The sequence below is a fragment of the Aulostomus chinensis genome, chromosome 9 (genome assembly GCF_037954235.1).
Source record: "Aulostomus chinensis isolate RoL2024-O1b breed Wild chromosome 9, RoL_Achi_v1.0, whole genome shotgun sequence".
Lineage (NCBI taxonomy): Eukaryota > Metazoa > Chordata > Actinopteri > Syngnathiformes > Aulostomidae > Aulostomus > Aulostomus chinensis.
This window is the reverse complement of record NC_141328.1, coordinates 21,495,473-21,519,342: the sequence shown is the minus strand read 5'-3', so window position 1 is coordinate 21,519,342 and position 23,870 is coordinate 21,495,473. Positions and strand designations below refer to the sequence as shown.

Genomic DNA, 23,870 nt, shown 5'->3' with positions numbered 1-23,870 from the left:
TTTTGTAACTTATGCAACGGATTGTCAAGATGTTCTTGTTATGATTTGTTAAACAAAATGGCTTCAACTTTCTTCGCTGGTGTAAATGTTTTCCAAGTAGAAGTTCTTGCTGCTGTTGTGTGTTTAACATAATGAGCCTGAAGGAAAAATGATGTCAATGCAACAACAAAGGTGTACATTTAGAAAATAGTTTATGTAATTTTTGTGTGCATTTATCTCTGGGACACAAATGTGAGCGTCTTCCAAGAGAAAATGGCTCTGCGCGCTTTTAAGACCTAAGCTCGTCTAATTAAACTGAGAACCATGTTTCAATGACGTTCCTAGATATTTGGGTTGTCGGTTTTTCTGTTTTTAGATTGCAGAGAGACAAATGGTGAAATGTGCAGGATAAGACTTCCCAAACTGATAAACCATAAGTTATCACTGATCAGCTGCAGTATACACGTGAGGAAAAATATAAGAACAGTACTTAAGATTGGATGTTCTAATGATACAGAAAGTTTAACCAAATAATGCAGGTCCATGAAATCAAAAATTTGCCCGTCTCGTGTGCAGCAGACTTGGGACAAACAATTCAATGATGCAGTTTATAAATTACCTCAAGCATCTTCCGCATTATGTTCTGTATAGCCAAAAAATACTTTCACATGTATATCAATTTAATATTCTGAGAATGTCAGCAGACTGATACACCGGTCAGGCTCTGAATCACGCTAAGAATGTTAACAGGCTGTGTAAAGTGAGTGTCCATGTCTTTCTTTCAGTGTGCGCGGAGGCGTTCAACCCAGATGAGGATGACGAAGACACAGAGCCCAGAGTGGTTCACCCAAAAACAGATGAACAGCGCTGCAGACTGCAGGAGGCTTGCCGAGACATCCTACTCTTCAAAACACTCGATCAGGTAAATGAAGTTAAGGAACATACACAGGAAGACACAAACACACCACAAAGCGTCAAGTTAGGTGTGCAGACGGATTACAAAAAAGGACAAAAAGAAAAAAAACACACATTGAGCCACTTAAGAGGTCGTCGTCTTAGAGCCTATGGAAGTCAGAGCAACATTTATTGAGAGACAAGAAAAATGGAATGCATACTGTGCATCACGTGTGCTAATATAATACAACACAGTACTATAGAGCTTTTGTTTTGTTGAGATTACTTAGTCAGCGTTGACGTGCTTTGAGACGTCGCCTAATGGGACAGGTCAGGTGATAAATCCTGACAGAAATCAAAGAGTGGATACACAGTAACAATGAACTGAACCGAAGAGAATCAGGCTCTACACAGTATTGTGAAGCAGCACAATCTCTAGACTCCTGATTCTGCTTCTTGCTATCCAGAACAATCGTAGTATCCCCTGACACTTAGGCCTGTAGTGATAACGGTTTTTGTTGGATAATTATTTGTCGCAGAAATTTGGGGGATAATTGACATTACTTCCAGTTAATGAGAATATTGTCATGCTGATATACTGACACTATAACCACTACTACACCCTGTTAAAACTTGCTTGCTTCTAAGATTCAGTGCCATACATTGGAAATAGAATTTTTTTTAAAAATCCCAAATAAATGAATTCTTGCCTAAATTAGATTAACTATACAAAATTTAGGTGGTGTTCTTATGTGAACAAAAACACAGTGGGTGATGTATTAATTCTTTGATATGATAAGTCTGTCATTATTGTGACAGGCCGAATGACTCTTTGTTCTGATTGTACACTTGAATTTGTGGGTGTTGTAAAACACAACAGCTGAATCTGTTTAATAATTGGGCGTCAAGTCTCTGATCCTACTGTACTTGATTTACCTCCATTTGTTTTGGCTACATATAAATCTGATATATTAAAAGCCTATTTCTGTTCCCTTTGGGTTAGCCTACAGCACAGCAGTTATAAATTTGACTCTGACGGAGGCAGCAAGATTATCTATAGATGTCCTACTGTATGTTTATGAAACATAAAGAAAGTGTCTCCTGTCCTTTCCCTTGTGTATGTTCTGATACAGTTTTCCCACTGTGATAATTACATTTCATCTCACCGTCAGAAGCAGCACTCACATGAACATCATACCATTTTGATCTTCCAGTTCAACTCCACTCTCAGCCCTTGTTTCCTCCTTTTTTGTGCCTTACATGTTTCTACCCATCCCCCCTTCTCAGGAGCAGTTTTCTGAGGTGTTGGATGCCATGTTTGAGTTACGGGTTCAGCCCAAAGAGCACGTGATTGACCAGGGGGATGATGGAGACAACTTCTACGTCATAGAGAGGTAAGAGGCACGGACGGCAGCCCGCTTCAGTTACTACTCTTATTATACTTATTTTGTTTTTGTGGTATAAACTTATCTGTCCCACTGTTATCAGTGTGACACCTTAGTAAAACCCCAGAGGAGATTCTTTCAAAATTTTGCCAAAGTTTTCACTTTGATTAAAGCATGAAGTGTTTTGGTGGTGCAGCATTAAAGTCACTCTGACTGCACAGTTGTGCTGCAACAAACTTAATTTTTACTGATGTTATTATTTACAACAACCAGCAGATCATTATGAAAGCGCCAGCTGCAGCCCCAGTTAAAAAAAAAAAGAAAAAGTAAAGAGTCTATTAGTTGCAGTGGCACGAGTCCAGGCCTATTTTCATTTTAAGGGCAGACTGTTGCTGTATACACAGGCCAAGAGATCTAAGTGAGAGTGTGTATCATCTTTATTGTGTAAACTGTCATGTATTTGACTGGAACACAGTTGCGCCTGAAGCCAAAGGCAGTTGTGTTGATTGCTGCACTAAAGTCCTCTGGGGTCTTTTGATGTAAAAGGTGAACTACAACACACAACATGCTTGAATGTTAAGTTTGTTATTTTGAAATAATTGAACGGAAAGAAGATTCCATTACTAGCTCCAGTGAATGCTAGACATTGATAAAAAGGATGGTGGTTTCCAGACATGCCACCCTCCGTCCACATTCACAGCGTACCCAGCGTGTTCTCTGTACGGGAGACGTGCTAAACTTTAAGAGCAGCATGTCTGCCTGGTCATATACTGTCCCAATGTTTTGCCTAGCTTGTAAAAAGGTGTAGGTGGTGGCAAGGGTCACCAGGAGGGTTGGCTGCGTGGGTGTGATGGGGGTATAAAGAGAAACAGAAATGACATGTGGGGACAGAAGTTGCACAAACTCCTGTTCTGTTTGATGTTATATATTTATCCTTTTTATTAGGTCATCACCTTATTAAACAGTCCAGCATGTTAGCGAATCATAATATTAACTCAATAATGTTACATAGCTATGATTGTTTGCAACTTGAAGGGAGAATCCTTTCCTCCAGCTGGCCCTCAGTTGCCTGTATGAGATGACCAACCCTCACCAACAAACCTTAAAGAAAGGAAATAAATGTAAATCACTCAAAAACCATCAGGAATAAGGAATATGAACATGATGTTAGGGGGATGGTTTCAAAGAATATTTTTCCAATGGTTCTGGTCTGTATCCTCAGAAGTTAATGTGAGTATGTACACCCCAACTCAAAGTCATCAGAAGATTCAGTGTGTGTCCTATAATAACCAGCCAGAACTCAATTTCTTGGTCAAATATGAGCATTTTATTATTACACACTTGTCAAGATCTCAAAATCCTGGCAGTTGAACTTCCCAGGGATGACTTGTCTTCTTTCAGGAAGTAAAAAGGGTAGTTTGACAAAAGAAATGTGCTGCTTTTCTTATACGGCTGTCCGTCTCGGCCGCAGCAGATTTGTTGTGTGAAATTTATCAGTCATTCACAGCCTTCAGGTCTGTGCAGTCTCTTGGCGAGAAGAGAGCCAGGACAATGTAGATCATCTCATTTAATTGTGCTCGACTAGCCAACGACACAAGTGATCATCGTCCCCATCGTCATGGTAATCCAGTCAAAGTTAATACTCGACCAGTGACAAGGGTTTTAACCCCTCCATGCAGCCAATAGGAGCACAGTAAAATGACTGTCTAATCCTGCCAGGCAACAACACTGCAAATTACCTGCCCTGAGTTTAATCCTCATAAAGAAGGGGAGGAGCCAGAGCTGCTCAGTTGAAGTAGCTCTATCAACACGTACAAACGTAAACTACATGTTTTCATACTGTACACCAGTGAGAGTCACATAGGCAAGATTAAACCACCAGGAGAATAAAAACCATGAATCATGTCCATCCCATGATACATGTGTCATGCAGCCAGTACAGTTCTGAGATGAGCAGAAGGAGGCGTTTCCTTCCTTGACTTATATTGTCCTGTTGTTGCAATCCTTGAGTCAGTCGAGATATGAATTGTTGAGCCGGCTTCTGTTTCCTTTTGATAATGTTAATGTTGAATGTTGACTGTCTCTAGTCATGTGTATGTTCTCGTGAACATCACTTTTTCTATTTGTGGTTTCAAACTGGAAACAGTTTACGGTTTTGTTTTCCAAAGTTAAACAAAACTAAATGCGCTGCCATGTTGATCAGGGGACACCCCACCCCAGAAAATGAGGGGGAACAATTCTCTGTGGGACTTTCATAGCAAAATTAAGGATAAACACATTTTTAAGACATAGAAATACAGCATTGCTTTGCTTTCTACAACTAAATGTTTTCAGCTCATCCTTGAGTCCAGGTGGATGTTTGTACTAAATGTGAAGAAGTTCCCTCAAGGCTAAACCAAGATAGCGCTAACAAGAAGGGGACAGATATTTCCTACGTGTGAGCTGACAATGTCCTTGACCTTAAATTACCTGAATCATCTCAGTTCTTTCTTGAGTCTCAATGGAGGTTCGTGCCAAACTTCTTGAAATGCTCTCGTGGTGTTCTGGATAAATGGACCGACACACAACCTGAAAACAATCGTGCCTCCTGCCCACTGCTGCCGCTGGGTCGGAGGCAGAGGAGACAAAAACAACAACTATTAGATGGGCAGAGGTGTGTAAGGGTTGCAGAGAGAGAGGATGTATCCCCCGTAGAAGGAGATTTCAATAAAGCTGAAAACCTCCTCGTGCTTATTGACATCAGTGAGTGTGCCTTTCAGATTCTCCCCCTCAGTTCTTCCTAAACCTCAACAAACCCTGTGAGGCTGAATGCTGCAGCACAGATGGGTTGTTTGTGATGATAGCTCTGAGTTTTGGGGAAGGGAGTGAATTCTCTGTCAGATAACCACGAGACAAGTCACCACGATGTCGAGGAAAGCTCTCACTGCCCTCAGCTTATCTGTCTTTAGTGTTAAAGTGATGATACTCTACTTGCCGCTGTCTTCTGTCCTTCTCATAGTGGTCGAATCAGAAAATTTATAATTTATAATTTGGTTAATCAGTTCAATACCACATCCAGTATTTGAGTCTGGATGTAAGCTGGTAGTGGACTGGTTGGTGGAGGCAATCATTCATTTTTCTCTTTGCAACAAAGCAGAATAAACTGTTTTTGAAATAACAGCAAATACCTGAAAACATTTTGAACTCAGTTCCCGTTTTACTTTTATAGTTTGGTGCTTATTCGTTTTTTTTCCCTTCATCTCCTTCCAGGGGCGTGTATGACATTGTGGTATCGGGAACATGCGTGGGTCAGTACGACAATAAGGGCAGCTTTGGGGAGCTGGCACTCATGTACAATACGCCACGTGCTGCCACCATCGTCGCCACCCAGGAAGGAGCACTATGGGGGCTGGTAAGAACAAAAATACATCAATTAACAGAGAAACCAAGTGCTTTTAGAGATGAACTGTTGATGTGTTAGGGAGAATAACAGCCAAAATGCTAATTTTAAAACATAAATAGCAGAGTTTCAACCTTTATTTGCCTCTGAGTGTTGTGAGCAGGTTAGTTGCAGGTTCCTCTCCTAAATGTAGCGCGGCGAGCTGCGTTGCTGGCAAAAGTTAAGAATGAAGTTCAGTGTCTCTATGAATGGAGCCAGCCAGCTGCTCTGATGGTTGACGTCACTCCAGCTCCTCACTGTGGCCAAGCAGAGGAAAAGCACCCACAGTCTCTGGATTCAGGGGTTGTGTTTTTACTTTTGTTTGTTGTCTCTAGGATCGCGCCACATTTCGTAGACTCATTGTGAAGAACAATGCCAAGAAGAGGAGGATGTATGAATGCTTCATTGAGTCTGTGCCCTTACTCAAATCACTGGAGGTGAGTTCTGTGGCCGGGGTGGGGGGCTTATTTGAAATTCCTCTTCAGCCTTGAGCTCAACTATGAGGACAGCCATTCTACTTGACGACAAGGAACATTTTCTACAATTTTTTTGGAATTTAGTCATGTAAGAATGGATTTGAGGTGTCTGCCCTTGTCAGAACCCAGAGAGGGAAAGTGGTTGTTAAGCACTCCACATTGGCCTCATTTGCATCCGGAGTCATTGAAACATTTCTCTGCTCTCCTGATGTGTCTTCAGCTCTCATCCTCTCTGTCTTCCATCCTCTAATTCTATCCAGGCAACAGAGAGGATGAAGATAGTGGATGTATTAGGAGCAAAGCAGTTCTTGGATGGCGAGCGCATTATCATACAGGTAAGAGCATGTGTGCATGCAGGCTGACAATGTAGATCTTATCAGTGTTTTTATCATTTGTTTTCTGTGTTCCCAGGGGGATAAGGCAGACTGCTTCTACATTGTAGAATCTGGGGAGGTGAAGATAATGATGAAGAGTAAAGTAAGAACATCCTCTTCTATATTTTGACAATGACAACCCACATTCCCCAATAAAAACCACCTTAGCACAATAGCGATCGGAGGTTTTGCCTGGCAACAGCCAGAGTCACCGTTGCAGCTCAGCGGCTGAGTGCATTTCGCTGGGGGAAAATGAAGTGTTCAGTGGTTCCTAACCCTTAATCCTCCCATCTCCTCTCTCCCTCCCTGCAGACGAAGGCAGACCATGCAGACAATGCGGAGGTGGAGATAACTCGCTGTAGCAGGGGTCACTACTTTGGGGAGCTGGCCCTGGTCACTAACAAGCCCCGGGCCGCCTCGGCCTACGCAGTGGGCAACGTCAAGTGTTTGGGTAAGATGAAATACACTCTGCTGCATTCCTGAAACACATTTGTCAGCATCAGTGCTAATGCTGCTGCATCCACATGAACTGAGGTTGAATTTGCAATTACAAGTTCTATTTCAACAGCACAATTCCCACACCACCTCCCTCTGTTTCAGTTATCCCATCTACTTAGCTGTCATTAGTTTCACTCATTATTTACAATTAAATCTTAGTTTTAAGGCGCTGCTGTTCATTTGGTATTAGTCTACAATCAACTTTTATTCTGGGTGTGATCCTGTTCTTATATTCACTCCTGCAGTTTGTGAATCAGGCACGTTAGTCTTGATTTAAAGGCCTTTGCACCACGAGGACAAGACCAATAAACAACTCATAAATGAGGAATACCAACCTGCCAGTACTCTGCATCAAACTGATTCACACCCAGTGCTGTGTGACGTTGTGGCAGTTGTTCAATTATAGGTTTGTATGACTTGTGCCAGCTCATTCTTCTGGGGAAATAAAGATGGATTCTTCACCACGCAGTAAAGAAGAGCGCATCTTGATGTTCTTTTGGGAAACTGTGGATTCACGTTTAACGGCGGCTCTCAGCGAGGAGTTGACGCGTGTTCACCGGAGATAAGCGCTGAAGCTCATTGGAGTGACTTGCCCTTCCCTCAAATTTTAGGTTGTAAAACAAATAGACGGAAGTGAGTAAGTGCAAACAAATATTCTTTCACCTCCCATCTCCATGCACACATAAAGCTTTTGTGTAAACAATCCTCTGTTTCCAATGAGGAGACATGAGCGTGCTGGTGTTTTCAGTTCATTTCATCAAGGTAAATATGGCAGAGGGCCGTGCGTAACAGCGCAGCATTTCTTGCAGGTTGTAGATCATTATCATCGACATATGAATCATTAATACAGTGTTTTAGCACACCATCACGTAATAATTAAAATATTAAAATGTGTACTTACCGGTTTAAAGCAAATATGTGTTTGATCACTTTATTGTGTGCTGCTGCGTTCAGATGTGTCATTGACAACACCAAGGGGTCAAAGATTTCTGTTGTAATTGTTGCCTAAAGGAATATCTGGCATTCAAAAGAACTCAGGTTTCCAATGGTGGAGGTCGCTGATGTCTGATATCATGAGGCTGATCACTGTGTGCCTATTGTCAATTATCACAAGGTACATAGAGCAACAACAGGCATCCAAGAGCCTCCATTCTCTCTATTACAAGGTGAAATAGCTCTATATTGTTGCTCCAAGAGCTGTTGGAGTGAAAAGGTTCAGTAAATCTCTGGAGTACAGTTAAACTCCATGTGAAATTAAAAGCTGTTAATACTGAACATTTCAACCCATCAACTACACAACTGTGATACTGAAATTGCACTAATTACCCTGTTGCTGGCAGACATGGAGTGGCATTTTAGTTTGATGAATTCATGATTGGTGGCTCTTCATCTCGCCTGTCATCGCCTGGAAGGTTTTTTTGTTGATTGAAGGCCATTTATGATTGCAGTTTTGAAGTGGCGCAGTAATTCAGGGTCCACAGGAAATAAGCAGCTCTTCACGTTTGAAAAATGAACACAGGACTTTTAAACTGCTGGTCACTTTGTTTGTCTGTCATCACGCTGCTCCTCTTCCTGCTGTGATATCTGTTGTAATACACAGCTTTTATTTATTTACACCGGCTATTTTTTTCCATTGCAGATGCAGTGTTAATCACTGTGTGCTCTCAGATTTCTGCTTAAGTGCACAGACACACTCTTGCTGTTTAGCACGCTTCCTGTTTAGTGTTCTAGCAAGACCGCGCTGTGTTGAACAGCTGTCTGGCTTTGAAAAATGACACTCAACAGTACATTGTGCAACATAACGCTGTTGCACAAGCAATCCACTGATCTCATTGTTGCACTGAAAACATTTCACTGTTGGCTCGTCCGGTGCAGCTGCGATGCTCAGAGGGGAAGCCCTAAGCATTCATCTGGACCCCACAGTCTGCAACACGGACCTCTGCTCACTGCTGTTTTACTCTTTAAAGAATCAGAATCAGAATTCTTTCTTGTCATTGTACAAGTACAACGAAATTAAAAGTCCAGTCCAGAAGGTGCATGAGCATTAAAAAACAATAACTTAGTAACAATAAGAAACAACAGCCACACATAAATAAACTAAAATAAGAGAAGCACACCATACATCAAGCATATCATGATTTACATCCTGCAGTTATTGCACAGTTCCCATGTTAAAAACAGCGTTTCTATATGTGAAACCAGCCAGAACAAAAGTAGATACAGGCATTCATAATAATAACAAATGGCAGGATTTGTCTGAAAGACAGATGTGATAGACACTGATTTCTCTCTTACCTAATAAAGATTTATTTGCCTTCTCTCCGGTGTCACAGGAGAGTAAATAGAGGTTAGTAAATAACGAGTTTCCTGTGACTATACAGTCGTCACAGTGATGGATTACTGACCTGACGTGTAGAATCGGCTGTGGAGTTTTGTTGCATCGTGCATGATAAAGATAACTTACACAGTTTGCCTGTTTCAACTGCAATGATCCTTCATTCACTGCCACTGAGCTCGAACCGATCCACCCTTGTTCTCTGTAAACAGATTGTGCATGGAAACACGGAATATACAAGCAAGGGACAACATGTCAGGTCAAGGAAGCCTCTGGTTTTCGTTTGAGTTGCTTTGACCAGTCACGTTTGAACAGGTCTACAGGCTCTTGTTCCTGGTGGTCAGACAGAGCCGAGTCTGAGCTCTGCTCCAGGTGGAGATCTCCACTCTGGGGGTCAGTGCTCTAACTGATCTCAGTGTGGATAAAAACCACATCAATGGTTCTGAGAGAAAAGCTGGGAACTGACTCTTTGGGATGAAGTGTCCAGTTAAGGTGACATTGGAGCACCAGGTGCTAATGTGGTCTCTCTGTCTCTGTGTCTCTGTAGTAATAGACGTGCAGGCGTTTGAGCGCCTCCTGGGCTCCTGCAAGGAGATCATGAAGAGGAATATCGCCCACTATGAGGAGCAGCTGGTTGCCCTGTTTGGCTCTAGCATGGACCTGAGAGACTGAGCCTCCCGCATCACCCTCTGTGCCTTCTATTACACACACACACACACACACACACATACACACACACACTTGATATGTCCTCTCTCACTTCATGCTGTGGCTACCCAGACTCATAATAAGCTTTACTCAGAACACATCAACTTGTATTTGGCTCAGCTGCAGGTACATGGACCATCACACCATCTCTCTCACATACACACCAACACCACTTTACTTAGTCTGCAGCTCACCCTAACACACATTCTAGCTCAACACACTCCCCGACAAGCTCACTTAGTTGATGCGTACTTGTGTTGCGCGGTACAATGATAAACTAGAGAACTAGCCCGATACCCACCTGTTACAATGGATACCATACCACCTTTTGATAGTACCAATACTTGACGGATGAGTGTTGCAGTTTTTTGAATGAGCGTATTACTGTGTGCATGTCTGTGTGTCTGTGTGATGTTTAGGTAGCAAGTATAAGTTTTTATCTTCCAGGCATTTGGCTGAAGTTATTTTCGGACCTTGCCGACACTCCACAGTTTATTGAACAAGTAGATTAATCAGTTCAGATGCATGTGGGCATGGTTTTGCCCTCTTGGAGGAATGTACTGAAGGATTTAAAGGTACAGTCTAGAGTCCTTTACATCTGTCATGTCAGGACTGTCATCTTAGATATTGTTCCAGTACTTCCCCTGATGTTTAGGTTTTTACTAGCTGGATGCATATTGAAATATTTGAGGCAGGTATTGTATCAGTCATCATTTTGGTACCGTGACAACACTAATGCTCTCTCAACGCACGCACGCACACACACACACACACACACACACACAAACAAGCACACAGGTAGCTAAAGGCCACACACCTTGTTGCTAAAGCGGCTTCAAGCTCTCAGTATGAATGTCATTGCTGCAGTTACCCTATTATAAAGGTAAATCAGTGTAAGGACATAAAACACACACACACACACACACACACTCTCCCTCCATGCACATGTTTAAGAAACGCGTGCAGGCTTCCCATTCACACAAGCGCTTTACCAGCTCAAATTTGCCTCAGCCAAGGACCCATCAACACGCGCATGCACACACACACACACACACACACACACACACACATGCACACACAGGGGTACAGACACAGGAGAACACTTGGTGAACCACATTTGCAAAAATGGACACGTGGTAAAATGGAGAAAAAGTAATCTGAAAAATACAAATTAATTTTAAAAAATGCAAAAAAAGAGTTTAAAGAAGATGAGTTTTAGAAACATTTTATGAAGATTAAAAACAAAAGCTTTGATAAAATATTATTTAAATAAAAAAAAGTGTTTCCTCTTTGGGAGGCCGGGGTGCAGAGCTTTGTGAGCGCGCCCCATTTCTTCCTCTACTGTTGTTGATTGAGTTGAGTTAGTGCTGGTGATTATTGCAGTACCACAGAAGAAGCAGTTGAAAACAATAACAACCCCTCCATATCTGGATCATGTTTATGCTGTCATTGATGCCACACTTCATTGTATTGAATTAATTATTAATGTATTGTTATTATATATTCATTTTTTTTGTTTTACTTTGACCAACTCTGATAATGTCACCATCCATCTCTGACAAAATGTAAAAACAAAAGCTATCATGAAAACATTAGTGCTTATTTCCCCTTGATTATCCTTGAATGAGTTGTCCTGGATTTAAAAAAATGAAAAAAAGAGAAAAAAAAACAATAAAGCAAACATTTTGTTAAAGCCTTGCCTCTTTTCTTAGATTCATCCTTCAACTCTGCTATATCAGTCTGAGTTAGTTCAAGCCTTTTCATTTCGTTGTTAAAAAAGCTGCAAGAGTGGTATGGAGCAGCATGTCTCAGGTGCACATATTTATGTATTTTAAATACATTGAACTTTGGCCAAATACCCTTGCATGTCATTTATTAACTGCCTCTGCCATTTACACTCCAGCACAGTAAGGTACTATCAGTTGCAGTACCACTCCCATCCTCAAGGCGGCAGACATGACGGCACACAGAAACAGCTTCGTGTCCGCTGTCGTTGCTGTCACACACATGGCTGTATTTACGGTTGCGGCCATAAGTGACTTCGTCCGTGGAGCAGATTCGAATGTTTCTTCATGAGAGAATGAAAACTACTTCTGATCGACCGTCGGTCTTCAAGTCTACTCAAGCGGAGGACGATCACCGGCGAGCTCAAAGATGTAGGTACCATTCCACTGTGGTGAGACACAACTGTCAATGTAACTTTATTATTCTCTTACAATAAATATCAAAAGCGAGTGTATAAACTTAACTTTAATCCTCTTACATGCGGGTGTTTATGGAAAAACTTCTACGGCGGAGGGTCTGCTAATAAGCTAGCTAGCGTGCTAGCGTCGCCTCCTGACGCTCCTTTTACCTTACATGGAAGTTGAGGCTTGTGGATTAAAATAAAGTTCCAAATGAAAAACTGAATTTACAGAACTGCCAGTGTAGTGAAGAGTACTTGGAGGTCAGCTATGTTGGTGTACGTGTTATTAGCCCCCGAGATGTTTGAGTAAACGAGCACAGCACAGTAGCAGGCGATTATGAACTAAAACGATGAACGTCAGCTTCGAGGATAATAAGAATATTAATACCGTGTGTCTCTACTTGATTCCCCTGCAGTTTGTTCCAGAAAGTGTGTGTGTGATATTGTACGTAAGTGTCACTCACCTCTCTACTGATAAAACAATACTGGCACCAAAACTTTAAATGACACTGAAATGATTGATTGAAATGAGACAGCAGCACAACACCTTAATAAACAAGCAGGTACATCTGTGGACACTGTAATTCCACAGGCAGTCACTCGTGTCAGAAATTACTGATTTCGTAAAAAATGTGTTTTTTGTACTACTTTTCTACCTTCACGTAAATGTAAATTACTAAATTGGCGACGTTAATACAGCCTCTTAAGGTAAGAAACAATGTATTTTTCTCTTTTCTGTTGTTGCCAGGTTTAGTTTTTATTACCTGTGGAGACTTCATTAAGTTGATTCAATTTACAATAAGTGCATTGCTGTGCACATTCAGCAGTTTTGTAAATTATTTATTATGGAATTATTGAAGTAAAGAAATATACCATCGGGTTTGTGTCATATATGAACTCTAAATATGAGCATTGGTGTTGCAACCACCCATGTTGAAGCTCAAGGCCTCCGTGCATTTGTAGTGAATGAAGATGTTTTCACTCTTTGCTTGCTGTGTGATGTCATCAGACTAACTGCATGCTTCTTATTTATTATTTCTACCATGTTACGTGAAGCTGAGGGGACATTGACTTTGGTCCAACCCTGATCACCACAGGTCTGTAGCGTTGGCGGGCTCCACCCTGGAGACTGGCATTGATCTGTGCTCCACGTCAACATCGCGCTGCCAGAAACAACATGGTGGGAATGTCTGTGAGACCTCTCCGGGGGACGATGACGTTGAAGAGAAGCCTGACTCAGACTCTGAATCAAAGAAAGTCCGTGTGGTTCCGATTCACCGGCGTCCAGACCTGCTGGTTCCCTGTGCAGACCTGGTCAACTCTGAGTGGCAGCGGAGCCAGGCTGCCCGCGTTCACGCCCTGCAGAAGTCCTGTCCAGACTTCCCCGTCTGCTTGGTTCTCCTGCGGGGCCACAGAGACACCGAGCGGCTGTTGGGACACGTCCGCCTGTCCAGGGTTGTAGGTCACAGCAGCAGCCTGTTTGTGGAGTCTGTGGTGGTGTCCAAGGTGGAGCGGGGAAAGGGCTACGGACGGACTCTGATGGAGGAAACCGAGCGTTACGCCAAACACAGAGGCTTCAAACGCTTGTGCCTGACCACCCACGATAAGCAGCATTTCTACGCCCACCTGGGCTATGTGCTGTCTACGCCGGTGCAGAACGCAGGCGCCATGACCACATTTGTTCCGATGGAGGTGCTGCTGAGGTTCTCGAGGACGTCCACCGACACGGAGAAAAAGCAACGAACAGATGGCCAAGTACAAGGAGGAAGGACGAGTGATGTTGGGACACCATCTCCTGCTTCCATCCCTCCTCCACCTCCTCCTCCTCCTCCCCTAGTTTCCATCCCTCCCCCTTCCATCCAGCCCCCTGCTCCTCATTCATCCATCCCTCCTCTACCTCCTCCTCCATTCATCCATCTCCTACCACCTAATCCTCCTTCAGCCATCCCTCCTCCACCTCCTATTCCTCAGTTTACAGGACCGGTGGTTCAGACTCTCACTGAAACTCCCTACAGAGACGCCAAGGGTGTCGCCATCTTCTGGATGCACAAAGATATTTGATGAACACACACACTCCTGGGCTGGAACACGGAAACACACACACTGATATCATCTTCTCAAACAGCAACAGAGGAAACACCAGAGAAAGAAACACGGTAATAAAACAAAGAAAATACACTTGTGCATCGACACCTCCACCCAAGGTCTGACCCCAGTCGACGCTTGACTCAGTGACTGAAAAACAAGTTCATTGGAAGCCAGAAGGTAAATATAAATTAAAAAATAAAGATTTTTGTATTTACTAGAAAATGCTGTGAATAATGAAAGAATACCAATGTATAGCCATGACTCCACCAGACGGATCAGTGGTCAGAATCAACATGACCTAGTGATGATGGACATGTGCCTTAATGACCAGCCAGAGAACCGAAGATTTGTCCTCAAATGTCTTTATTTATATGTCATTGGTTTATTATTGAAAGATGATTGAAATAAAGGCGGTGAATTGAGTTCCTTTTGGTTTTTGTTCATTTAGAAATTTCAGCAGGAGCTTACAAAGTCGAAATGTAGCTGCTGCACTGTTTGTGTGTGTTTAAACAAATGTTTGTCCTCGAGAATCCATTTGTGAAGCAGGAAACAAGAACATGGGATGATTGAGCTTGAGAGCATGAAATCGGATATGTTTGCTGTTTCTGGTTTTGAAGGTAAAAATTGAAAAATGATATGAGAACGATAGTCTTGAACGATTAACATGCTGCTTGATATATCACTGTTAAGACGTTCCAAGATTTGTGATTTTATGATCTACATGTCACGTTTTCAATTTTGCACCATGATAAAAAAAATGTACAATTTACACCGATGCAAACACAAAATGATTGAAGCACTGTTTTAAGATTCTTTTAAGTAAGTTCTACTTAGCAGTAATTAATTACTCGTTTGAAAAAGAATGTTTATCCCCAGACGATACTGGCTAATTCTTTAACCCAGCCAGTCCTCTGTGTGTGTGTGTGTGTGTGTGTGTGTGTGTGTGTGTGTGTGTTGTGTGTGTGGTTTCATGTGCCTCATGTGTCTCTCCTCACGCTTGTGAGGTTGTGTCTCAGTGCCTGCAGCTCTTGGATCAACAGCGAGAGCTCCGTGGCAGCTGCGTCTTTCTCCCTGACGGCCTCAGTCAGCATCCGGAGGGCGCTGCCCTGCTGCACTGCAGGACGAGCAAACACAAAGAGCCACTGGTTCAGCGTTGATTTTGACCGAGCTCCGTATAAGATGACACAACTCAAGGTACAGGTCATTAGAATATGCAAACAAAATAAAATGAATATATCCAATATATCTCACCTAAAAAGTAGAAAATGAGTAAAACTGTCAGCAGAAGCAGAGTGATGATGGCACAGCCCATGGCGTAGGCACGCGACGAGCTGGGCGTCAGCATGTCCTGGAGACGGCTCTGCCATTTGCTACTGGCTGGACGGCTTCTTTGATTGACAGCTGTCATGTCACATGTGTAAAGATTCCCATTAGGAGAGGGTGTGTATGCAGGGCGGGGAGGCCTCACTCCTGAAATCACACACAACTGAGTAAGTGTGTGTGTGTAGCTGTGTTTGGAGGTTGTGTTGTGCAGTCAGTGTGTGTGTGTGTGTACCTTTTTGGCTGTGCTCGTGGTGCGTCCGGTGCAGGTCATTGATGGAGTCTACTGAATGCAGCTCGATCTCTGTGAGGTCTCTCTCGCTGACCCTGTAGAACTGAGGGGTGGTCTGGGAAGGAGGTCTTGACATCTCGTCTCCTCTTGATGGAAAATTCAAGGACAAAATCCTGATACCTTTTTTATGCTTTCATTGGACCTTTCTGTCTTTCTGGTCATTTCTGTGCACATTAGTAAAGCAGATGCATCAGTTTAGAATTGCTTTTACAATTTTAGAACCAGCTGATACCCCTCCTCTCTCATCTACACCTCCGATATCGAACGAGTGATTGATAGAGGTGATGATATGAATGTAAGGGGAGGAGGAGCTTGGAGGCGAGGAGTATCAAGTCGAAAAAAAGCACATCAGGATGTAGAGAACTGATTCTTCCATTTGAAGATAAGACAATTAGGTCATAGGATTGGCTGATCAGGACTATTATTAGAGCCAGAAGTCTCACCCAGAGACACACAGGGGCTCAGATCTAATGTCTGACTAACTCAATAAATGAATGAGTGGAGGGCTGACGCCATCACTGTCCGACTATCTGGACTTCTGAAATGTCCCACTCTTACCTTCAGTCACCATGAACAAGGGTTCTGTTGGGTTCTGTGTCTGCTGTCTTGTCCTTGTCTCTCACTCCTCCTGTTCACCTGGCCTCCTCACACACACTCTCTCTCTCACACACACACACACTCTCTCACACACATTGCCAAAATATTTCTGCACCCACAGAAGCACCAAGTCAGTCCATTAAATATCCGAGCAGGTTATCCGTTAGCCTCACAGCACCAGAAACAGGATGAACAAAATATTCCGGTAAACAAACGGTTGGGGAACTCCAGGTTTTGCCTCAAGGTCCGACTGAGTGAGTGTGTCAGTGTGAAACTGTAGGACGGCCCAGTGCGACCCCCTCCTGCTGTGTATGTGTCCATGTTCCGATTTAGCCCACCCCAGCTGCCTTATGGGAGAGTTAGAGAGAGCTAAAGTCATGGAGAGGGAGAGAGAGAAAGAGAGATAGAGTGTGTAGTCAGCCCCATTACCCCTCGGATACACACTTACACACTCGCCCAACACTGCAGGCTCAAAATAGCTTGAAACACATGGTGGTATTATTAGTTTCTCTGGCCAAAGCATGACTCAATCACAGAGGGGAGTCTGGACAAAGTGTTCACACACACACACACACACACACACACACACACACACACACACACACACACACACGCACAGAGAAAACAAAAAAAGTATAAAAACATTTACAATGTAACATAGACTGAGGGCATGCAATTAACGTAAACTCATAATTCTGAATTCATTTATGCCCCTTTATGTCATAATTCTGACTTTGTGATCTAATATTTTTCATTAATCACTTCAATTTTTCAACACCTAATTTTGACTCTTTACCTCATCTCATAATTTTAGACTTTCTAATTTTTTTTAACTTGTCACATAATTTCGACTTACTTTTCTCATAATTCTAAAATCGTAATATGGAATTTTAATCTCGTAATTTCTGCTTTTTCTCTAATATTTTTGACTGTTTTGACTATAAACGCGTCACTTTGTTTTTTTCAATATTTAACCTTTTATCTCAGATATATTTCTAAACTTTTGACAGTTTTTTTCCCCTTAAACTGGCAGAACTACAGCAGACAACCTCTCGACTGCATCAGAGGTGTTTGCTATAATTATCCATGCTGTCATTGTCTCAAGCCTACGGGGCAATGCAACATACAACTACACTTCCCACAAGCCTTTGCTGCTCACCCCCCACCTCCTGTGTCTTTTTTGCCAGAAATTCCTGAGAGTGGAGTCCAAAGAGTTTAGCAACAGAGCGGAAGTGTTACCCGACAGGAGCACCGAAGGAGTGGGAGAACTGCTGCGGGATTTAAGTACCACGATGTGGGCTCGGTTGCTGCACGGAGGTTCGGGGCTCCGATTGCGGGCTTCCCGGGATGGTGCGCTGCGGGTCGCTGGATGTGCGGGGAAGCAGCAGCAGCAGCAGCAGCATGGACACGCTTCAAGTGCAGAGGTTAGTGAACCATGAAGGAACCTGTTCCCAACCTGATATATTGTATTTTTATCATCAAAGCAACTAGATTTTCTGTCTGACAGATGATGATTCTCTCTCCTCTTCCTCTATTGTATGAACATTTCTCCCTAATAAATAAATCATAACGTTTGGAGAGTTTGGTTTCTGGGTGTACTGAAGACCGCAGTAAACGTGTACACCTCAGGATGGATGAATGCAGGTTTACTGCAGAATTCAGCTCATGCAGACATGACACATATCTGTTCACGTCACTGAGCTGCACCAGATGATTCTATTCAAACCACGAGTGACTGATTCCTCTCCGCCTCTAGTTTGCATGTGACGAGTCTCTTAGTCGGATTTATTCATCCACGGCCTTCGTGTACTTTTACTGCGACAGTTATGAATCAGCGAATACAGCAGACAGGAGTAGTGTAAAATCCAGGCATATCTCTGCAAATTATTAAGCTGATAAAAGTTCTATTAGTGAGTTTATCTTCCGACGTCGTACAAAGATTAAAGTCCTGACTAGGCGGCTCTGTAGCAACACACTTCTGCTCTATTCAGTCAAAGTAATGGCTGACTTTGGACTTATACGGAATCTCACTACTGTCCCACAATGCAGTAGTGCTGCACTGATAACCCCCCCCCCCCCACCACCACCACCAGTCAGTGGCTGGTTCAAAGGTCAGAGGTCAAATTTATAGTGACAGGAACAGAGGATCTGGAAGAGCTCAGGTGTACACAAACAGAGCTGCACAAGCTTCCCCTCTTCACTGTGGTGTCATCGTTCTGTCTGACTACAGATGTGGTCAGACATTTTTAATTTCACCTGGTCTGAATAGCAGCATCTATGTTTCCAGTTCATTTAACTTGGGTTGGAAAAGGTCTCTAGACTACACCTGAACTCAACTAATTATCATGTTCCTCTGAGTCATGACATCATCCACGGTCATGTTCGACCGGTCTGTACCGCTGACCACGATGGAGCCGTACTCCACCCAGAACCCTAACCCTGACCCGAGTAGATGTTGATTGTTTTCTCGACTGCATGTTTTCTTTATGTCTCCAGAGTGCAAAAAGTCTCCAGAATGAAGAGTTACCTCGATGCTAACGGCGACAGATGGCTAACAAAACTGACCCCCAAAACATCTCCGTTTACTCTCTGTCTGATTCACGTTGCTATGTTGGACAAGCGGACCTGGTACATGTCTGACCCTAGACTAATTTTTTCCAACTGATAAGTCCGGCCATTTTTGCCAACTTGGCTGTGTTGGAGAACTTTACTGGTGTAATGATGCGATGGCGCCACTGCTGAAGTATCTGTTACTGCATCGTGGCCTACCAAGAGTTCTCGAATTGTCACATATAGGAAAATATTGTCACCGAGTGTGTCTGTTATAGGAAGTGTGAGTGTGTGTGTGTCCGTCCAGAATATTCATGTGCGTGTTTTCATGTGCTGTTCCTCAGGCTGCCCTGAAGAGAACTCCGCTGTTTGACTTCCACAGAGAACACGGTGGGAAGATGGTGGAGTTTGCAGGCTGGAGTATGCCGGTCCAGTACAAAGACAGTCACATCGCCTCGCACATGCACACCAGAGAGCACTGCTCCATCTTCGACGTCAGCCACATGCTGCAGGTGAGGCGCATCGCTAAACACCTGAGAGGTAAATACAGTAGATGCATCATGTTACAACATTTCGTTATTGTAATCCTCAACCTGGTCGATGCAGTTTAACCTCGCCCGGCTGAAAGTGAGCGAGCACGTGAAAGCTCACCTCCAGTCAAGAGTGATATCGCACGGACCTAAGTGTACGAAAATCTCCTTTCTGAGTTTGCAGTGCACAAGCTGCAAAAAAAAAACAACAACAACCCAAAACCTTTCTGTTTTTCTTTCTGTCAGACCAAAGTTCATGGCAGAGACCGAGTGAAGTTCATGGAGTCTCTTGTGGTTGCAGATATCGCTGAACTGAAAGACAACCAGGTGAGACATGTCAGACAGGCGAGAGGATGTTTGCATCAGCAGAGGCAACCTGGGAGTTTTACATCTGGGGACCCTGATCCACAGCTTTAATCCCCCAAAATACACAGATTTTACTTGTTGTTTTACCATCAAATTCTTCAATTAGACCTGTAATTTTGTTGCCTCGTGTAGTGAGGCCTGGTGTTCCCGAAGCATCAGTGGAAACACCCCTTCCTTCTCTCCTCTCTCACCCTCCAGGGCACGTTGACCCTCTTCACTAACAACAAAGGAGGCATCAATGATGACCTCATAGTGACAAAGACAGACCAGGGCTACCTCTACGTCGTCTCCAACGCTGGCTGTGCAGACAAGGACTCAGCTAATATGAAGGTGAGTGCAGGCGGCGCGTGTGTGTGTGTGTGTGTGTGTGTGTGTGTGTGTGTGTGTGTTGACAGACAGGTGACAGTCAGGCAGATAGAAAGCAGTGTGTTTTTCCTTCCAGGCCAGACTGGCAGAGTTCAAGGCAGCAGGTTTTAATGTGGACCTGGAGTTCCTCGATGAGGCCCTGATTGCTCTGCAAGGTTAAATATTCTGTTGTTTGTATGTTTGTTTGTTTTTTTTAACTTTATTTCCCCCTCCCCTCTCATTTATGCCTCCCTTTCTCTGGCATCTTTCCCCTCCGCTAGGCTGATCCATCATTTTTTTTCCTTGTGCCTGAGAACCCGTCTCCTTGTCTCATCTTTTTCTCCTTCCTCCTCCTACTTTGGTACAAAAAAACCAAAACAAAACAAAAAAACATGATTTTTGAAATATGACTGAGACCCGTGGTGGGTTTGGAGTGATATCTCGCTGTGTGTCACCAGGTCCGTCCATGTCTCGGGTGCTCCAGGAGGGGCTGAAGCAGGACCTCAGTAAGCTGACCTTCATGACCTCCGCTCTGGCGATGGTGTTTGGTGTCCCTGACTGCAGGGTCACCCGCTGTGGCTACACCGGCGAGGACGGGGTAGAGGTAATGACTGAGCAAAGATTACAAATGTTACTGGGGTCCAATCGCTGGGTCACTATTGCAAACAGCAGCCAACGAGGCTGGTTGGTTAGAATACAGAGGGATTGTGGGTATTGTAGTTTATCAAGTGAAAATTCTGAGAATACCTATACTTCATCTTAGCAATATCCACATACATGCAATTGATTATTATAAATAAATGATAAAAACCTTATATTTTCCACTCTACATCTACCATGAAAGGAAAAAAAGAATTTCATGGACAGTGGAGATGTGTTTAGTGAAAATCTACGGTATCTATTTTACAGTCCTGTTTATAATATCACAATTAAATCAGGGTTTTTTTTTTTGATCAGTAAAAAAGCTGGATGGACGGTTCAAAGAAACAGTCTGGAGATGCAGGCAAGAAAATCTGGTGCTATTTTAGCAGGACACAGAAAACGCGGGGGGAGATAGATTTTATCATTTTTGTTGAAAACCTGAGTGACAAACCTCAGAGCTGTTTCGTCTCACGCAGCGCATACGGCTGATTTTTTCCAAAAATTGACACTTGGCCGACAAATCAGGGGAAAAAGGAAGAAGTTTGACATTGGGTCTTCTGTGCAATGTTGGATTATTTTCATGTATGCAAGGAAGGATAAATAATAAAAATAACAGATACTCATGGATGGTACACTACCTTTCACAGCCTCTCTGCCCACTTGTTTGGATGTCTGTGGAAAGCAGAATGACTGTGGGTGGGTCTCTGTCACGCAGACGTATGGTGGGAGTTTTCTCATCACGTGGCTTTTCACTCATCCACTTGTCTTTCCATTGCTCATTCCTTGAGTGCTTCACTTTACTCCCTCTGTTTTTAATGACATAAACATTCAAAACAGTGAAAAAAAGATACAGTTTCCCTTTTGTATCTTTAAAAACCTCAACTTCGCTGACGTGAGAGCAAAGCTTGCTTCTGTCACCTGTGTTGTATAAAATACATGCTTTTTTTGTGTCAAAGTTAAAATATACTGTTTCTGTTCTCAGATCTCAGTCCCTCAGTCGAGAGTGGTGGAGCTGACCGAGAAGCTGCTGGCCAACAGCGAGGTCAGACTGGCTGGTTTGGGTGCCAGGGACAGTCTACGGTTGGAGGCAGGGCTTTGTCTCTATGGCAACGACATAGATGAGACCACCACACCCGTGGAGGCAACGCTAGTCTGGACCATAGGTGACATTCTAGTGGGGGTTTCTCAAAAGTGTAGTTTTTATTACATGTAATTTGTCTTTGTGGACTCACAGCAAAGTGATTCCTCAGACTTAAGTCCAGATAAAACAAGAAAAAAAATCCCCCAAAAAAGAAAAAAAATCAATGCCGTCTACACATTCTGCAGCATCTTTCTCTTTTGTCTGTTGTGTTCTAGAGTTCTTTGAACGTAGAAAGTCCTGCAGTATTAAATCCTTCACTTTGTCTTCTCACACTCAGGGAAGCGTCGGCGTCAGAACAAGGATTTCCCCGGTGCTGACATCATCATACCTCAGATCAAAGCCAAGACAGCCAGGAAGAGAGTTGGTCTGGTGTCCACCGGTCCCCCCGTTAGACAACACACACCCATACTCAGCCCTGACGGAAAGGTCATAGGTCAGAAAGCAAACCAAGAGCTTGTGTTTTAAACAAAAAGATCATGAATGAAGCTTTTGAGTACAAATTCTGCTTTTATTTGGTTGTGTTTTTATTTAGGTGAGGTGACCAGCGGCTGCCCATCCCCCTGTCTGAAAAAGAACATCGCCATGGGTTACGTGGATGCTGCATTCGCTAAGAACGGAACAGCTATTCAGGTGGAGGTCCGGAAAAAAGCAGTGCCGGCCACCGTCAGCAAGATGCCCTTCGTCCCCACCAACTACTATTCTGGATAGGAGGGGGACACACACACCCAGCCCACCTCAGACAAACAGCTTTGCAGGATAGTCAATATTCTGCTTTACTGGACGTGTTTAGGAAGCTGCACCTCTTGACTGATGTGTCATGTGATGTGAGCGGTTTATCCGACATAGATTACAGGCAGTATTGTCGAGTCGGAGACTTCTGTTTTTAAAACCGATCATCAGGTTAAACTGAACCAAAATAACTAAAACTAACTCTCTTTTAATGCATTTTAGAAGGAACGGTAAAAAATATACGGATTGATATAGAATAGAGGTTTTATTTAAAGGATGTGATTACCGGTTGATTTGAACCAAATGCTGTGAATCAAAATGGTTCTCTGGAATCACCAAGTTTGCACCTTTTTTGTTGTTTTTTTGCTAGATCTTTTAAATACTACAGTTTCTAATGTTTATAGCCACTACTGTTTATTGTAAATACCTTGATGGGGGGGGGGGTTATATTGTATACATACATATATTGTATGTTAATTTTTATATGACTAAAATGACTGAAATATTCTGATGTGTTTTCATTCCGTGTGATTTCATTGTGTGTGAGTGTGTGAGTGAGTGAGTGAGTCACAGACTTGAGGTTTAGTGGTTCTTCAATAAACCTTCATGTTGATCTCAAGAATGAACAAAGCAACCAACAAGCGTCGTTGATTAAATTAGCAACAGTTTGAATTCTTGTACTGAGAAAAAGGTTTTTTCTTCTGTAGTTCTCATGTTTGCTGTATGTAAAGCAGTTAGACACCAGCAGTCCTGCAGGTGAATCGGGGTCATCCAACCCCAGCCTCGGTGGGAGAACCCAGTTTTGGTGACTTTTAGTCAGTTTTAGCTCACAGTTGCCCATCACAGCCTGGAAGCCGGTCTAGATGCTCCCGACAGAGCAATGCAAGTGCCTCGTCTCACACTGCAGGAATTACAGGTGAGTGTCCTGCTGCTGACATGTCACATATTCCTCTGCAGGGGGGCATTAAGACCTTTATTAGAACGCACACTGAGTGTACAAGCGTGAAATAAGTGTGAC

General features: G+C 43.2%; 4 protein-coding genes across 9 annotated transcripts in view; 3 read left to right on the top strand and 1 right to left on the bottom strand.

The window, feature by feature from the left end:
• prkar2aa (protein kinase, cAMP-dependent, regulatory, type II, alpha A) overlaps positions 1-10,877 on the top strand; it is a 37,898-nt gene extending 27,021 nt beyond the window's left edge. For all 4 annotated transcript variants that reach the window (XM_086214240.1, XM_086214243.1, XM_086214242.1 and 1 more), the window contains exons 4-11: positions 765-901; positions 2,161-2,267; positions 5,508-5,649; positions 6,012-6,113; positions 6,413-6,487; positions 6,564-6,629; positions 6,839-6,977; positions 9,907-10,877. In XM_086214240.1, the coding sequence (XP_086070366.1) occupies positions 765-901; positions 2,161-2,267; positions 5,508-5,649; positions 6,012-6,113; positions 6,413-6,487; positions 6,564-6,629; positions 6,839-6,977; positions 9,907-10,031 (893 nt within the window). In that variant the 3' untranslated portion in view covers positions 10,032-10,877. The remainder of the gene's footprint in view (positions 1-764; positions 902-2,160; positions 2,268-5,507; positions 5,650-6,011; positions 6,114-6,412; positions 6,488-6,563; positions 6,630-6,838; positions 6,978-9,906) is intronic.
• A 1,011-nt stretch (positions 10,878-11,888) lies between these two features.
• naa80 (N-alpha-acetyltransferase 80, NatH catalytic subunit) lies at positions 11,889-14,935 on the top strand. Of its 2 annotated transcripts, none has more exons than XR_015117912.1 (2): positions 11,889-12,223; positions 13,309-13,480. XR_015117912.1 is itself a non-coding variant. In XM_086214244.1 (2 exons), coding segments are annotated over exons 1-2 (966 nt in total). In that variant the 5' UTR covers positions 11,986-12,221; the 3' UTR covers positions 14,314-14,935. The 2 variants fall into 2 exon arrangements, 1 of the variants encoding a protein (XP_086070370.1); XM_086214244.1 differs by having other exon boundaries at positions 11,986-12,223; positions 13,350-14,935.
• Positions 14,696-17,082, bottom strand: LOC147256322 (uncharacterized). 2 transcript variants are annotated; one of them, XM_086214246.1, is made up of 4 exons: positions 16,511-17,082; positions 15,896-16,116; positions 15,592-15,810; positions 14,696-15,454 (listed from the first exon to the last, which is right to left on the bottom strand). In XM_086214246.1, the coding sequence occupies exons 2-4, from the start codon at positions 16,026-16,028 to the stop codon at positions 15,318-15,320; spliced, it is 489 nt and encodes a 162-aa protein (XP_086070372.1). In that variant the 5' UTR covers positions 16,029-16,116; positions 16,511-17,082; the 3' UTR covers positions 14,696-15,317. The 2 variants fall into 2 exon arrangements, with proteins under 2 accessions (XP_086070372.1, XP_086070371.1); XM_086214245.1 differs by having other exon boundaries at positions 15,896-16,036.
• Positions 15,410-23,290, top strand: amt (aminomethyltransferase). Its single transcript, XM_086214239.1, has 10 exons — positions 15,410-15,534; positions 17,737-17,973; positions 19,444-19,611; positions 19,876-19,956; positions 20,194-20,325; positions 20,438-20,516; positions 20,799-20,944; positions 21,965-22,145; positions 22,401-22,556; positions 22,656-23,290. The coding sequence occupies exons 1-10, from the start codon at positions 15,520-15,522 to the stop codon at positions 22,829-22,831; spliced, it is 1,371 nt and encodes a 456-aa protein (XP_086070365.1). The 5' UTR covers positions 15,410-15,519; the 3' UTR covers positions 22,832-23,290.
• Positions 23,291-23,870: the final 580 nt, after the last annotated feature.